Here is a 17,653-nt window from a genome sequence, read left to right on the forward strand (position 1 = left end):
TTCTTAATCCATTCATTCGTCACGTTCAAAAGTGCTCGTACGAAAGGCAAAGAACTAGATACTGTCTTTAATCACGGAAGACAGCACGGATAGTCATTGTTACGTGCCTAACGTACAATAGACAGTCACAATAGGAGCAAGAACTTGTGCCTTCTATTATTTTGGTTTACACATTATTTTACCCACGCATTTATCAGCTTTTGCTTTTGTTTTCTGTGTAGTTACTACAACCTCTAGTACCCTCTTCATATTCTAATATGTCATAAACATATAACCTACACCAAATTTAATGATAAACTCTCAAAATATGGAATGGGAAATGAATAGCAGGATACACAAATATCGATAGGATTGCAAGTTAGTTAACAACTAATGATGGAATAATATTTGAATGGAAAATAAATGACATGGACTACAGGAAATTGAAATAAAATAGTACATAAATATGATATTGAATTTCAATTTTTTTTATGCACTTTCGTCAATACTAACCGCATTCTTTTTTTTAATAAAAATTCGCTATTATACTTTTATTTTGTAGATATGTTTTTAAAATCACTTTAAATGAGTGATATGAATAAGTTTCACTCAGTCGACAAAAAATTTAAAAACATATTTCCAAAATAACGGAAACTTTTGAAGGAGTTCGAAAAAAGTTAGAAAGCCCGTCAATTGCTTAATTTTGAATCTTGTTGAATATAAATCTTGGAATATTTTGTGACTCTTTCAAATATATCAAAAATCTGGGAATGTTTAATTCTCCAATAGTGTTTTGGATAAAAGGTAAATAGAAATTTATTTGCACGAAACGTCGTTCATGTTCGAAAAAAACAAACTAAGTTTCGAAATTTTAAAATAAATTTTGGCACAAGGTTGTTGCTTTAATTTTTCCAACAACAAAGCAAAAACAGATACATTTTGACACCGGAGATACTCAGCAACGAAAGTTTCCTGTTTGAACACCGTTCAGCAAACGCGTTCGGAACAGGGTTCGGTCCAATGTAAATTCTTACGGGCTGGGAAAAAGCGAACGCGGTTGAAATAATAGTTCTCTTTGATGGCCACAACTTTCTGAACATTTGAGAGGCCGCCACCGTCGCGACAAGTCGAACAGTGAGCTCTATCGTTGCTAGGTACTTCAAAATTCGAACAGGAAGTACTTAGGCCACCATGCGAACGAACGGACAAGTAAGAATATCCTTTATTTTTGACTTTCGAAACCGATCATCGATTTTTTTTAATCTCCTTCTGTGAATGAAACAAATAGTATGCAATATTCCGTTTAACTAGAAGTGGCACTTCTGTTTTAACACTAAACCTACCAAAACCCGGTCAAATTGACCGGTTTAAAATTAACATATATTTAAACAGTACCATGTCACTATATGAAACTTTATGAATTTCTTAAAATATGCTTGTACAATATTTTTCAGTGGTTAAATTTTAATTTTTTGTTTTTTCTAAGACAAATTTGTTGAGTATTCTACCCTACAGCGGTTTGTCAATTGACCGAAAAACGACCAAAAGCGGTCGGCAGGTTTAATGTTAAAAATTGTCTTTCCTAAAAGGAATGGCTTTATAATTATGAAATGTTTTTGATGTTTTTGAGTCACTCAAGGAGAATGTGGGAAATTTTAATGGAGAAGGAATATTAAGAAGCTCATTGCTTTCATTTTCGTCATAAAAAAGTGAAGGCTTCCACTGTTGACGGTGTTGACGCTCAAGACACTTCGAAATTCGAACATTCAAAATATACAAGCCACCTTGTGGAACTACCAAGATGTTAACATGCTCTTCTTTATGAATTAAAAACTGATTTTTGAATATCCCTTGTGGAATTTTGGACAAAGGGAACACTGATTTTGATCTGGACTTATCCTCCTTTATTACTACACAAACGACGTTTCGGAACTTTATGGCTCCTTCCTCAGGTATGCAAGTAACTACAGTAGAACCCCGCTATAGGCCATCGCTCTATAGACCACAATTTATCGACCGTTAATTTCAAAACACTGGTTTTAAGTTAGGTTATGTTTTTTAGTACGCGACATGTAATGCTGTCATAATTATTTTAATATTTTTGGCAAACTTAATTGAGTAGTTGTGATCCATAATGAAGAGAGCGAGGACAAGTACCACAATCGCAAAGAAAGTGGAAGCCGTCGAGCAATTTCAATACTAAAAGTCGTTGATAATTTTAAAAAATGACATGGACTATAGTGCGACCCAAGTGTCAAATATGGAACCAAATGTCGCCTATAGCGAGTCTCTACTGTAATGGGAAACTAGGGGGATACTTGTAGATATAGACTAATTACGATTTTAAGAACAAAAGTTGTCCGGTTACATAGTCCTAGGAGATAACTTTTGAAATTCAAGACTTTTGGTGAACTCTACTGAGAGAGCAGTAGGGGAAACTGGGGTACCACCAAACACTTTTGAAAAATGCACTTTTGACTAAATTTCCTAAGAAATCTGTGAATTTTAGAAAAAAATGTTGCTTACCCCATTTTATAGCCTTGGGTATAGGCTGCATATTAATCCATATAAGGATAATGTAAAACAATGCAATTTTCCAGGAAAAGAAGAATTGCGTCACCATGCATTTTTCGATTTTTTCCAACCACCCGGGGTACCACCAAACACTTTCTGGGGCACCAATAAACACCCCTTTTTCTCATCCATTGAAGTTATTTTGGGAAATCACCACAGCTCTTTATTATAAAGAAGATATTAACAATCTGAATAATTCTCAAAAAATCACTGCAACATTTAGAATAAATGACTAAACAAAGCAGAAAACTAAAGCAATGTACAACGAACATATTTTTCCATTGACATTTCGTCATTCTGACAACAATTGACTCATTTTTGGTAAGCAGCGCCACTAAATCGAGGCGAACATTTTACTTAAAGTTCGAATTTTGCGCACTCTTCAGATGTGCTTTGATAAAATCGAAAAATCCATCCGACAATTCTTGATTAAAAACTCATTTATGGCAAAATTAGGTTCGTTAAACTATATATAATATTTCTCCCATTTCTCTTGAATTTTGAATGAAAATTCGATGAAAGGATATAAATTTCGGAAATCGAATAAAGATAGAGAGGCAGAGTAAGAAAGAGAAGAGGAAAAATTTTGCCATTCAAGCTACGCTCGTGACATCTACAATTGTGAGAAATTTACCTGTTTAGTCGTGCCCCAAACTCTGTTTTGTGATTGATTTTTTATTCTTTTTAAGAAATGTAAACATAAATTTGTTTAATAAATATACAAATAATCCTAAAACATGTAGAAAAATACTGGTATAGTGAAATTTTATGTAACTTATTTCAGATTTATTTTCCACGTAGATATATAATAATTGACTAAAATTATCAAAATCTCACAATTTTACGAAAAAAGATTCTAGTTTCTAAACTACTTGAACTATGTGGATCATTCTTTCGTTGGACAAGCATCCCTATAGTCTCTATGATTTCATGTAAGTCTCATTCTCTAAAATCTTATACAGTAGAGTCTCTTAAATCTGAATCTCTCAAATTCGAACGACGTTTGGATTCAAAATGTCAATTGTGGGGTTATGTTAAAAAATTCGTATTCTGGATTAATGAAAATCATATTTATGTGCTTCTTCCTAAATGTTTACATACATTATGATCGTATAAAATGAAAAGAAAGTATGATACCACCTAAGACTTATGAAAAAGTACGGGAATTTGATTCAAAGTACAATTTAATCTCACATAAATTTCGTTGGTTTTGAAAAAAAAATCGTTCGAATTTGGGAGGTGAGAATTGTCAAAAATACCCCTCGAGCGTTTGAATTTAAAAGACTCTACTGTACCTAATTGAAAAAATCGCAGTGTTTGGTGATACCCCTGTTTGGTGGTGCCCCAGTTTCCCCTATATCTAAAAACCGCTTAACTCACTCGTTTTTGAAAACTCATCAGAAATGGCCAAGAAGAATGTCAAATAATATTGATCATTCCTAAAATAAATCTTAAACGTTTCATACTGGTTATGAATCGACAATGAAACGATAATAACCATTTTAACGAGGTACTAATTTGTAAAGATCTTTCAATGTTACCTCTTTTACCACATTTAAACAGCTCGTAAAATCCTTAGAACTAGTTCAAATTGTTTTTGTACCAAAAAAGGTGACGAATACTTTGCTGAATGGTCAAATGCGATTTAAATAGTTACTTTGTTCAGAAATTGGTCTTAACTGTGACTTCTCGTTATCCAACGGTTAATAAAATGGTTTTATGAAATAAAATTAACAGGCACTAAACTTATGCGAAGTTCTGTTCATTTTGTTCTTCGTTTTGTATCTTACATTTTCTCAAGAAATAATAAGTTTTCTTGAGAAATAAATCCTCAAGGATTCACAGAATATTCCAGATTTTTTTTTAAAAAAAAGTTATTCATAGGGTTAATTCCTTCCTTTCTTTCTAAAGGCTTCCCAACTTTTCTCTCCGTGTTGAAAAGTTTCATCAATTAAATATAGTTTGAGAATATTTATCAGAAATGCGGTCAGAATGAAATCCAATAGGGATATGAACCATAGTAAATTGCTTGGCTATTCTTCTGTATTTTTTTTCGGGATAGGTGTATAACTTTTGAAAGTATTTTTACTTAAAAAAAAAGTGCGAAAAGTAATTGATATGCATAGTATCAAATAATAGAGAATGCAAAGAGAATATTCAAAGTAAATTTTAAAATCTCTGTTCCATTTACGTGCAAATTGCTTTTGTATGGATTTTTTTTTTAATATTTGGCTACACGTGAAATAGGTTTTCAAAAAATGTGTTGATGGATTTTGCCTGTAATCTCTTCGTGATAGGTGTTAGTATTGTTCTTGTGGAGATTGCGTGTGTTTGAATATTAATATAAATGCAAGTGATTCATAGTTTTTTTTTTTAGGAAATATTGAAATGCAGAAAGAGTTTAGTCGAAGACAAAGCTGCAGCAAATATCAGCCCAAAATATACCATAAACTGAATTCTGTTTTAAGTTATAGGTTAATTTATTTGAAGTTGGGTATTTAGAAGTTTCAAAAATTTCAAATATTTCAAGATGTTACACAATTCTAAAGTTTCCCAGAGCTTTTTATAAAGTTATGAAAGCTTTTACGGCAATTTTTGAGGTTTTTGACTAATTCTGTGTAATATTTTGAAATATTTGCTCAAAAATAGAATACAAATTTTGATGTATCTATTTAAAAAAAAAACGTAATCTCAAATCATAGGAATGAAGATTATTCAGATATTTAAAAAAATTAAAAAAAAAAATATATATTTACCTAGGTTCTCAGCCGAAGCATTGGCTTCTCCCATGGATCGTGGTCCTCTGGTTGATCTGGAAGTAGCCCCTGTTGGTGGCTTAGGATTTCCCGGTGAGTGCAGTGATTGAGATTTGTGCCTCCTTATGGTTGGAAGACGCGCCACGAAGGATGCGTTGTGTTTGAAACTAGAAGATGCCCGCCTAATCAGCGATTTTTGGTTTGTTCCCGTTCTATCATTGTTTTTGCTTTTACAACTAATTCTGTTCATGTGTTCGTGTAATGTCAAATTTTGTTCATGTGTTTTATGTCATTCGTATTTTTGGTAAATTTTTACAGGTTTCCGTTGAAGGATTTAAGCAAAAAGTGTAACAAATTATTCAATTTTTTATTAAATAATGTTATTGTGCAAAAAACATAAAAAAACAATGTACAGAAATAAAAGCAGTGCGATTTTTTATTTAATATTTTTTTTAAGGCGGCAATTAATTAGTTTTTTTGCGTTGTTGGTGCGGTACGATGTTGGTATGGAAAAAGAAAACAAAAAGCAAAAATTCAATAAACGATAAAAAAATTAACATATATGCTGTGCATAAAATTAAAAATATATCGATTTAAAATAAATTATTGAAATAAGGATGAGGGTGAAAAGTATTAATTTTAAATTGAAGTGCTTTTTAGCATTAGGCATAGGGTTGCTGAATTATGGGAATTATTGTTCTTATGGGCCACGCACACAGCTTTTTCGCGAAATAATCTCTATTGAACTAAAGGCCTTGACAGACATGAGGATCAGCCAAGAGACGGCTTAGCGTAATTATATTAGAAATAATGGTTAAAATGCATTTCCATCATTTTCCACTAATTCGCCTCTCGGCTTAAGTCCTAAGTGTGTCTAGGGCATCACTCTAAATTGTAAAGAAAATTTGGACAAAGTTTTTTACAATATATTGCTTTAGAAGCTTTTGAAGGAGATAACGATCGTATTATAGAACTCAATCTCCTATCTGATCAAATAAGGAGCAGAATAGAATAAAAGCTTTAAGAATAGATATTTCTTTAATAATTTAACTTATAGAATTCTATTAAACAATATTGCGAAGAAAATGCTAATTCTGGGGTAACTTTAAAGAATAAACCTGAAGTAAAAAGTTTCATAGAGTACTCGGAAGAGATAAAAAAAAATGTTTTGTGGAAAGGCCAATGGGTAGATATGTATGGGAGCTGGTCCAATCCTTCGCCAGAGATGGGAATTTTGTATATATTGGTACATGATTTAAAAATAACCAAAACCCCTTCGAAAAGAAATGTCAGTCCTTGGGAAATTAACGATAGCCTTCTGAGAATTCACAAGTTTGACATTTTATTTCTCGAAAACGGCTAACAGATCTTAATGAAATTTAGCTGAAAGTTGACCTATGACTTACTCGTAAGCTCTAAAAGAATATTTTTATATTTAATCTCTGATTGCTCCATCTTGTAGCTCTTAAGACATCTACATATTGGGAGGAATTTTTGTAAAAAATGCATTTTTGACGGAATTTTGACGTTTCCACTTACAGAAGTATGAACGATTTCTTTCAAAAGTTTCGACGAAAACTTCTTACAATGTGTAGACGCCCTTATACTGATGAATCGTTTCTTAAAGTCATAGAGAATTAAAGTGTAATAAAATGAAAACTTTTTTCATTGTATAGAAAATCAACGGTACTTTCGGAGCAGTCTGGAATATATCTCCCAAAAATGTCAAATTTCTGAGATATCTTAAGGGTAAGGTTCTTAAGAAATTGGAAGTAAATAACAGTATATTGTAAGTTGTTGGCGCCAAAGAACGATTTTTAAAGGCGAAGTGTAGGAAAATTGCCTTCTTTTGCGAGGATTTTACTCATGGTTTGATATAGCGAGAGCTTCAAGTGGGTCAGTGGATAGAGTAGTGGCTCTATGATTGTGAGGTCTTGGGTTCGAGACTGGGCAGCAGCAGAAAAAGATTTCTCATGCAATATCGGCTTTGAATTCGTCCAGTGAATGAATGAATAGTAATGCCAATGGTAGGAGCCTCAGTGGATCAGTGGATAGAGTAGTGGCTCTATGACTGTGAGGTCTTGGGTTCGAGACTGGGCAGCTGCAGATTTTTCAGCTGCTGTAATAGTCTCGAATTCGTCCAAAGAATGAATGGAAAAGTAATGCCAATACATTGACAGTGAACCGCCTAAAAAGAGAGGTTGGTATAGGAAATAAGTTTCGACATGCAGAGTTCAGTCGAATACAAATACTCATTCACTGCCCAGATCCACAAACCAAGGTTGGTTTACCGTGATGTAAAGCGGTACTGTGTGTATCAGAACGCACACAGAGCACTGTGATATGGAGCAGGTTTACTCGTCTTGGGGGTTAAGATGGAACAGGAGAATGGGGAGTGCATAATGGGCCCAAATAAGTAACCTGGGTGCAGAAGTTCTGCAAGGAAAATAACCGACCCATAGACAAATCTTAATCTTAATCTTAATGCCAATGGTGCATATTGGCAAAAAAGTGAACCGCCTAAACAATAGAGGCTGATACGAAAACGTGTTTCGACATGAAAGTGGTACTTCAGTCGATACAAATATTCACTGTCACTGATCCAAAACACAGAGATATGGGCTGCTGTGATATAGTAGCGGCACTGATTGCCCCCAGAGCTGTGATATGGAGTGGCTACCCGTATCGGAGGATAAGATGAAGTAGGAGTGGGGAAGCATAAGGGGCCCAATTGTAGCCTGGATGCATCGGTAATCCGAAATGGAAAACTGACCCGTGGCAAAATCTTATTTTGATATAGGTCGCTTGTTACCTTATAATCATATCCCGAATAGAAGTATGTATTTGGAAGAGTTTAAACGCGTTTCAATACTTTTCTACTCAGTTCTCGACCATTGGTTCTGGGTTTCTTCAAGGTCCATGCACGTTTTTCTACATTTAGGTTCTCCCTATAGCCCATTCTTTTATTGTATTTGTTTATTTCGGCAAATTGAGAATTTTAGCTAATTTGGAGTCCGATTAAGGGCAGAATCACAATGACAGTAAAATGCTCACCGTATCTCGTTAATTTACGTATTTTCATTGCAATTCTTACACAAACGATTAATTTCTTTTACAGTTTTTTTTGCTCACCGTTTATCGTATTTTCGTTTTATTTCTTCAATTTTCTTGTACTATTTTTACCTAGTGCCACCGAGTATGAGATAAGGTAATACGGTAATCGAGAATTTGCATAAAAATTGTAATGACTGCAAGGGTTGTCCAGACATACTTTTAGCCAGGCTTTAAAATCTTTCATTTTTTGGTAAATTCAACAACATTGTATTACATATAAGTTGAATGATATTTAAGAATCATTTATTAAGAATTAAAGCATTTACTATTAATAATTGCTTTCAGAAAGAGAAATTTTTCGTGCAAGACTTTGTGAATTACTACTTTTTCCGTGTAAATTTCAACATTTGTCCTTTGAAATAAAAAAAAAGTTTTGTTTTTTTATATTTTTGTTATGAAGTTCGATGCGTTGAAAAGTATCTTGATGAATACAAGAACTACATTAATTTAGTTTTTTGAATCCCTAGGAGGGAGTCAGAGAATTATTAGAGAAAAATTTCCTTCGTTCTCATAGCTGTGCGTTGCCCATAACAATGGAAAGTGCATATGCTTCGTACTCTTCGTATACGATCCCAAGCTTCGTCATAATTTTTCGTATGTTTCTGATTAAATCTGACTCCGCAATATATTTAAAAAACTGGGTACTTTCCCCTAGTTTTAAAATATAGGTACGATGAGTCACATTTATTGAAAAACAAAGGAAAAATTTAGTCATTAAGAAGCTCGGGATCGTACGAAGCATAGGCACTTTCTCCTATACTTGACTTAGTAGGATAATTTCAATTTAAGAAAAATAATATCAAATAATAAAAATATTTGTTAATAATTTTTTGGATGAATGGTATTGTCGTGTATGGTAATTTTGTCTCAATTGGGTATGTAGTGTCATTATTAAATATTGCAATGGAGTACTAAATTTCTAAATACTTATAGAATTTTAAAAAAAAGTCAGAACATATCAATATGCAAAAGAGCTAAATAAAATTAATGCAGAAGCTAAAGGTTTATTTTATGCATTCCACAAGCTGGTAAAGTGAGTTTGGCGAGAAAATCTCACAGGAATATATCTCAGCTGGTATTTTAGAGCAAGTAAATAAATACATGAGTTCATTAAGTTCTAGTATGCGCAATAAATAAAGCAATAACTTCTCAAAATACTCTACAGAAATTGAGGAATTTTTGGTGATATTTTGAGATTTTCTTTTAACATTTATTGATGTTTGTTAAAGAGTTTTCCTTTCATTTTTTTTTAAGTTTCGAGGGAAAGGGGTTTGAAACGGAATACAATCCCAAATGTCAAATTTGGAATTAGATTTAAAATTTTGGCGTCAAAATTCTTTTTTGATATTAATGATTGAAGTCAATATTATTGTAGTATGACTCCTTTGAAGAACGATATATTTCTTTTGTGACTATATATTTTCCAAAAAACAATTGCTGTACAACACTTTACCAACATCGAAGCACACAAAAAAAGTTAAAAAAGTTTGAAAAAAAGTATTTTATACAAAAAAAAGTTGCTTTTTCAAGTAGACAAGAAAGCCACATTGATAACGATAATGTATATATAAAAAATATTATACAATGTAAATTTACATACATATAGACAACTGTCAAGAAACCTTCTAAAGATGCTCGCATCTTTAAACACAATTAAAGATTATAATAAAGATATAAAAATCTATAAAAAATCTAGAGCATGATTTTGTCAGTCATTAAGTCCTTTAATGAAAAAACTCCTAATAAAAAAACTATATTATACAATTCTCTAAAAGACTTTGTTGATTGCTTGCAAATCTTAAGTTAGGACTTACATTGCACCGGAACTTGATGGCAATTTTTCGGGTGGTTCCAATTTTGAACTGATATTACCGCAACGTTTTTTTGAAAATGTTTTTTGGTGGTTGCCATATAAGTTATTTTTTTAGAAGTTACCGGATACCAAATTATTCCAGACATTGTTTTTTGTTTTGGTTTGTTAAGCCATGGAGAAATTGTTGGTAAATATTCCAGTTAGAGTTATTAATTCAAATTGGAATTTTGAAAATATACAATTTGGCGACGGTGGAAGAACGTTGATGTTTATGTTGTTTTAACGATGTTGCAGCAGAAGATTTTGCATTTTAATTTCAATTTTTTTGGTTGGTCAGAGGTGTATTTTGAATAGGAAAGAGGAAAAAAAATATTCCATTTAGATTTTGTGGTTCTACATCTAAATTCTAAATTTTACTTGATATTTCTGTTAAAAATAAAACTTTTTCAAATGAACTAGAAATACCAAAATAAATACAGGTGACTCGCAAAATTTATCTGGAGGTTCTCTAGCTCCATCCTCAATGCAACATTCATGCAAATTGCAATTAACGTTGAGTTTCTTGGCATACATTAATCATTCACATCTCTCACTGTTGCAGGAATAGGTTTTTATGTGCAAAATGAAAAAAAAAGAAATGGGACAAAAGAAATAAATAATTAAGGAAAAACTGAAGAATTTTGAGAAGTATCATTTTGAAAAAAAAAAATTATATTATTTCTCGACAAAGAAAGTAATAACTTTGCTTTTAAAACCTTTTATTCAGATCTTTTGAAATGCTTTCTTATTTAGAAATTTGCAAATTTTTCTTGAAAATTAAAAATTGAAAGAAGAAGAATTGTACAAATAGAAAATGACAGGTTAATGTTTTTATCGCAGAAGTTTATTACAGGATATGAGAGGAATGTTAAATGGCACATATTGCTATTTTCCTAAAACTTTTTAAAACACTGGAAAATTGCATTATCTTGTAGTATGTTTCCATTTTTGCTGGAAAATTTGCTCGCAGGTGTAATTAAGTTCCGGGAAAAATAAAATTATGCAGTTATCGCTCATTGTAGTTACATGTACATGGACATGTAGGAAAAATGTGGACGATATTTTACATGAAATTTTGTTTTTATCAACCGAAATATAGACCGAATATTAACAAATTTACCATTATTTTATACCTTAGAAGAAAATGCGATACATTCGGATGATTCAAGCTTCGAACAAGTCCTTTTTCTAGGCATTGAGCCAGCTTTTAAAAATTCATAAATAAATAAATCGTTTGTAAATTTTTATTTATAATTAAAATTAATGTCATAATAATAAATCACAATTTATTAAAATTTAAAATATTTCATGTAGTGCATCTACCGCCGGCTTACCTGTTACTATTCGTATTCGTAAAATCAATTAATTAATAATTATGACATTTTTTTAAATATTAATATTATATTTCTATGTTACAATAATGCTTGTTGATTTGCTCAGTAAAATAAATTCTGATGGAATGCTTATTTTATGACCAAAAAACTTTAAATTGTTATTTCGAAATTGACGTTATTTATTTTGAAATAATTTTTATTATTAGCTAAACTACTACACAAATAAAGTTTTATTTCTGTTTCCTTCATTGCAATTTACTTTGCAAGACTGTACGTGGTGTAAAATACGCAGTAAATGGTATTTTTTTGATAACAAAATTCTCCCGAACGTGTAAATTTAATATTTTTCAAAAATCCCTCGTTCTAGTACGAGTTTAACTCATCTACCAACAGGAGGTATTTGGTATTTTGACTTCTGATGAATCTACTTGGAGTAATAATGAATACAGGAAAAAAAAGTTCTCCGGAAATCATTTCGAAACGGCTGAATTTTTAATATATTTCTAAATTAAAATTTTAGAAAACGTAGTTAAAGGTCATACTTTTTGAATCTGGCCACAATCTTGAGCTCGAAAACCAAAGTCCTGAAGGGGTTGAACGAAATCTTGAAGGGGCTGAAATCCCGAATGGGTCAAATCCCGAAAAGCCAAAATTCGGAATAGCCTAAATGTCGAATGGCTTAAGTTTCCGAATGGGTCGAAATCCCGAATGGGTAAAATCCGGAACAGTAAAATCCCAAATGATCTAAAATCCCGAATAGTCCAAGTTTGGAATTTGTTGAAATTCCGAATGGGTCGAAATTAGGAATGGGTCAAAATTTAGAAAAGTCAAATTCCCAAATGGGCCAAAATATTGAATAACCTAGTTCTCATAAGGGCCAATGTTCCAAATGGGTTCAAATTTGAAAAAAATCAAAATCCTAAATGGGTCAAATCAAAATCCCAAATGGGTCGAAATCTCGAATGGGTCAAAATCTGGAAAAGTAAAAATCCCGAGTGGGCTAAAATCTTAAACAGTCTAAATGGGCCAAAATTAGAAATGGGTCAAAATGTAGAAAAGTATAATCCCGAATGGACTAAAATCTCGATTAGTGTCGAAATCTCGAATGGATCTAAATTTCGAAGAGTCTAAATCTCGAATGGGCCAAAATTCCAAATGGACCGAATCCGGATAGGATAAAATCCCTGATAGGCTGAAATCCCGTATGGGTCAAAATTCAAAAAAGTCAAAATGTCGAATGTACTAAAATTCCGAAAACTAAAACCCCTAACGCCAAAATTCTAAAAGGACCAGAATCATGAAAGCTAAAATCTCAAATGAGAACAATTCTGAAAGAGACGAAATTATGAAAAAAATAATGTGTATTATTATTATTTATTTATTTATTATTTATTGTATTATTTTTAAGAAGTTGGAATATTGGCTCTTTTGGGATTTGAGGTTCAGGATTTTTGTGTTCAAGTTCTTGGCTTCGATTCCCCAGAAAAGCTATACAAGTCATTGTACCTAGGATAAGGATAGACCTAGGACAAGGTGACTAAATCAAATTCAGAATCTTGCCTTGAACCGCTTTGAATTCGATCTCGAACATCTTCCTGAAGTGGCTGAGGATCGACAAGCATGGGCTTCTAATTTGGATGTCATGGCCCCCGACCCCAATAGAGATAAGCGACTAAAAATGCTGATGATGATGATCTTGGCTTCATCGGAATTTCGGTTTTGAGGATATCGACATATTCGAAGTTTTGCCGTTTAGGATTTTGGTTATCAAGATTTCGGCCTAGTCGGGATTTTTGCTTTCGAGATTTAGCCTTTTCGGAATTTTTTAACGATATCCAAAAAAGCGAAAAATAATAATCCGACTCTTGAAGAAAATTCACATACATTTTAGTCGTATCTTTTAAATTCAAATGCCGGAAGTACTTGGAAGTGCAGAAAGTGCTGGAAATCACCTATGGTCCTTGCGGAAGTGTGGAAGTCTTTGACGTTTTCCATACAAATTTAGGAAGTGACTCATATCTTCCCCTAATATAATAACTAATAAATAAACTTATAAACTTATAAATTAATATACAAACTAAAATCTTTCGACTAATATCTCCCCCTTGGAATTTTGACGTTTCAGGATCTTGACTTTCCGGATTTTTTCGACAGTGTTACTTTTAAATGTTAATTACCTTCATTTAAATAAATTATTTATTGCACGGAAAATATACGAGAAAAAATACACAGTTTTTAGTCTTCTTGAGCCATGTAATCTCTTAAAGTTATATTTCTGATCAGGTACTTTAAATTTCGGTAAAATAATTTCTATTTTTTACCAATTTCTGTTTTTCTCTTTGTTAAAAATGTGAATGTTCTAATAATTTCTGGGTTCAGGGTAATATACCGGAATTTTTAACCAATTATTTTATTGGTCATATTCGTTGATTTTTCCCTGAACATAGAATAGATAAAATTTATTTTTCAATTAAATAATAAAAGTAATACGTAATATTTAGTTTAAATATTTTTTATGACACATTCCGCCGTAATTCTTTACAAAAATGTTATTTGTGAAAATTGAAAAATAGAAAAATATGGTGAAGTCAATAATTTTTAATTAAAGTTTAGCTGATAAGATCAAAATGTCATTTTATAGAAATTACGATCCACATTTTCAGTGTAGTATAAATTGAAAAATTGAAAAAAAATGTTTATACACCTTTCAAAAGTAAATAAAAAAATAAATTGAGATAAATCCGGGGTATTTTTGGAAGGATATAAAATACAAAATGCAGGAATAACACATACAAAGTGAACATTTAAAACACTGAAGTGAAAGGTTCTAGTGTGATTCACAAGTAGTCAGAATAAATTTACTTTATTAGAAAAAGGGAACATCTGCAGAGGAACATTAAGTTTAAATACACTGAGATTAGTACACAGAAAAGAGGAAAATATTTAATAGGCTCCATCAACAATATAGGAAATATTCATATAAATTACAAAATATTGTTCTAATAAGTGTATCGTTCTTTTGTTAAGAAATTTTGTTATTAGAGAGGAGCAGATGAAAGACACCAACCTTTCCATACCACTTGGATATCGTCTAGTCAATAGGTAAATCTTTTGGCCACGAAAGCTTTCGCAAAACGAGTTAAAAAAAAATTGAATTCACAGATGAAACTTCTCTTAACATAAATTAAATTTATTTGGAGAGTAATTTAAATTTAGTTTTGGAAACTGGGAGTTATTTAATCCGAAATATTATTATTTTGGGATTAGTTTTAATAGAATAGGTTGTACTAAATTAAAATGATCATGGGGACTATTTTAAATAATTCCTTTTTCATTTTATAGTATTTTCATTCAAAATTTAACTATAACCAATTGGCTTACCAAGGAGTTATTTGGTTTGTATTATTCCCAGACAATTCATTTGGATTTTCAAAAAATGCATCTCTGGGAGAAATGATACGTTAAACGATTATAATTATAGCATTATTATGGGTTTATTGATGCTTTTAAAAATTTAGTATAAACATTTTAAGGAGGAATTTATCGTTTTAAGAGAATAAAAAACTCAATTCCAACAAACTTTTCTTATTTTTAAAAAAAGATTTCTTTAGTTATTTAAATGGGTTTCCATCCAAATATTAGTTTATATGAAAAATCCAAAAAAATAGAGCTTATCAAGACAACAAATGAAAAACTTCAGGCTTGAGGCAGTAGTGATGCAAATCAGGAAAATTGGACAGATAAATTAGAGCAGAGAGAACTTTTCAATTTAATCTCAAAAAAAGGGACGGTCAAAAAGTTGAAGAAGAAAATTGGGAAATGCAAACAGAAATAATCAAGTGAGACTGTAATTTTTTTTTGAGTCTAGAGGAACTGAAAAAAATTTTGTGATTGCATAAAATATTTCTGTTTTTTTGTGATAAAAATTCTGTGATATTGAAAAAATAAAAATCAAAATTTACTTTGTCATCCTGCCATTTACCTATATTCACTTAAACCTTTAACCAATCTATCCCAGTACTCAGAACTATAAATAGAATAATAAATTAAAAATCAGAAAACAAACTTAAACGTTTAATTTAAAAAGTATTAAAAAATAGGAATATAATTGAGATAATTTAAATAGAAAACTTGGCCTCAGGACAAAGTTAGATTTATTAAAAAGAATTATTTTTCTATTTTTTTTTTTTACGATTTTGGGGGTTGTTTGACATGCTTTTCAGAGAGAGAGAGTCCGTTGTTTTCTCGTAAATTGCGATAATTTAAAACTTTATGTCGCTCAATACAGAAGAACACGCCAATTAAGAAAAAAAACATTAAAATTAAATTGAGAGGGAAAATTGTGTGCGACGGACAACAAACATAAAATGAATATTATATAGAAAATCATGATAATAAGAAATTTATACATTTTTCTTTCACACAATCTAAACATTTTCCAAGAAATATTCCTCATAAAATAAAAAAGATCACAGACAGAATATTAAATTAATTGATGGCATAAATGAATTGTTTGTTAAGTGAGGCATGAGAAAAAGGGAGAATATTTAGTAGCATGGAGGATACTCACGAGGGAGGAGGACTTGGCAGTGGCACTTGATGGATCTTCCACGTGGCCACGGAGACACTATGCTCATCGGCAGCATAACATCGCCATAGTGATTGGATGAGGGTGGCCGCGGGTTGACGGCGGCGGATCATATGTTTTTGACGCTGTTGTTGCTGGACTTTCAGGGCGAAACCGCTGCCCAGAATTCCCTGAAAATGACCAAAATCGTTTACATTTCCCTCGCATTGCTATTCACTTTGCCGCACAATATCCACCAGTTTGCTTGTAAACTAAATGTAACATAAAATTTGATTAATACTGGGACTTGTTTGTGAACTCTACAACCCAGCCACACATGTTATTTGTGGTAGATTATTAAAACAAATTAATTTACCAACTCACACGTGGAATTCAAATAGCGATTTTTTTCCTTTTACACACAAATAACTCTCTGTATTTACCACGCAACAGGGACATTTTTCCATTTTTTGCGAAAAACCCCTTTTTATGGGCGGCTTTTGCGAATAATTGCACTATAATGGAGTAATTTCAATTAAAAAAATCATGTTATTGTGATATATTTTTGTACTCGGAAGAGGATTTTGTTGAAAGCAGTTTTTTATTGGTTTTTGAATGATGAAGTATACCCCTGTAGCACTTTCTAGCTTAATTAAAAACTTAGCGTAAGAAAAAAGTATTTTCTCGTCATTAAGATTACCTACTAGAACAAGGTAACTTTAATAACATAAATTTTACTGTATTACCACATTTAAACGTAAATTTTCCGAAAGTGCACCGCAAGTGTTAACGTAATAAGTATGATTTTTGAAAGTATTAACCTTATTACGGGAAGGCTTTCAGACTTCGCACACACTCTAGCTTTGAGCACTTTATTTTTTTCCATATTCCTTAACGAATCTGACATAATGATATAAAGTATTTTAATAACCAGTGCTAAGTCAGATTTCCTGAGAAACGTAGGTCAGATCGCGAAATCATCGAATACTGTATATTATATGGGCTTCAGACTGAAGACCTAGCCATATGGCTTAACTGCTCTTAATACTTATCAATCAACATTTCTTGGAAAAAATAACTTAGAATTGGATTATTAAGGACAAAGTGAGCTATAAGATTCTGAAAATGTAATAAAATTGATTGTTTAGGACCTTTTTTTTTTAAATAATTATGTTTATAGTTTCTGTTGATCTACTCTATGGTCGATTTCTATTCACCTAGCGGTATTGATTTGCCAGTTTTGCGCGGAACCACGGCGACTTTTCCAGTTCTTAAGTTTCTGTACACTTTCTGTTGCTTTGTTTAGTCTTCCTTTTCTTATTTTCAACTTAAGCCGCCTCTCTTAATTTTATATTCATAATTTCTTGGTCCACCCTATGCACTTAAAATTTTATAATTTTTCAACATCTTTTATATTATATTTAAAATTTCGTTGCACCTCTTGTCTCTAATTTCTGACATTCACTGCATGCTTGGG

At 31.7% G+C, this 17,653-nt stretch overlaps 1 protein-coding gene across 19 annotated transcripts in view; it reads right to left on the reverse strand.

The window, feature by feature from the left end:
• Positions 1-17,653, reverse strand: part of LOC129804882 (potassium voltage-gated channel subfamily KQT member 4) — a 343,722-nt gene that overhangs the window by 43,700 nt on the left and 282,369 nt on the right. For 11 of the 19 annotated variants that reach the window (XR_008752031.1, XM_055852587.1, XM_055852584.1 and 8 more), the window contains 2 exons: positions 16,180-16,367; positions 5,310-5,551 (listed from right to left, as the gene is read on the reverse strand). Coding sequence is in view for 18 of the 19 variants with exons in the window: in XM_055852587.1 (XP_055708562.1) it covers positions 5,310-5,551; positions 16,180-16,367 (430 nt within the window). In the remaining variant the exon portion in view is untranslated. Of the gene's footprint in view, positions 1-5,309; positions 5,552-10,237; positions 10,286-14,676; positions 14,734-16,179; positions 16,368-17,653 lie in introns of all 19 variants that reach the window. The other 8 variants (XM_055852579.1, XM_055852586.1, XM_055852580.1 and 5 more) reach the window with 3 other exon arrangements.

Source organism: Phlebotomus papatasi, chromosome 2, assembly GCF_024763615.1.
Source record: "Phlebotomus papatasi isolate M1 chromosome 2, Ppap_2.1, whole genome shotgun sequence".
In the NCBI taxonomy this organism is placed as follows: domain Eukaryota; kingdom Metazoa; phylum Arthropoda; class Insecta; order Diptera; family Psychodidae; genus Phlebotomus; species Phlebotomus papatasi.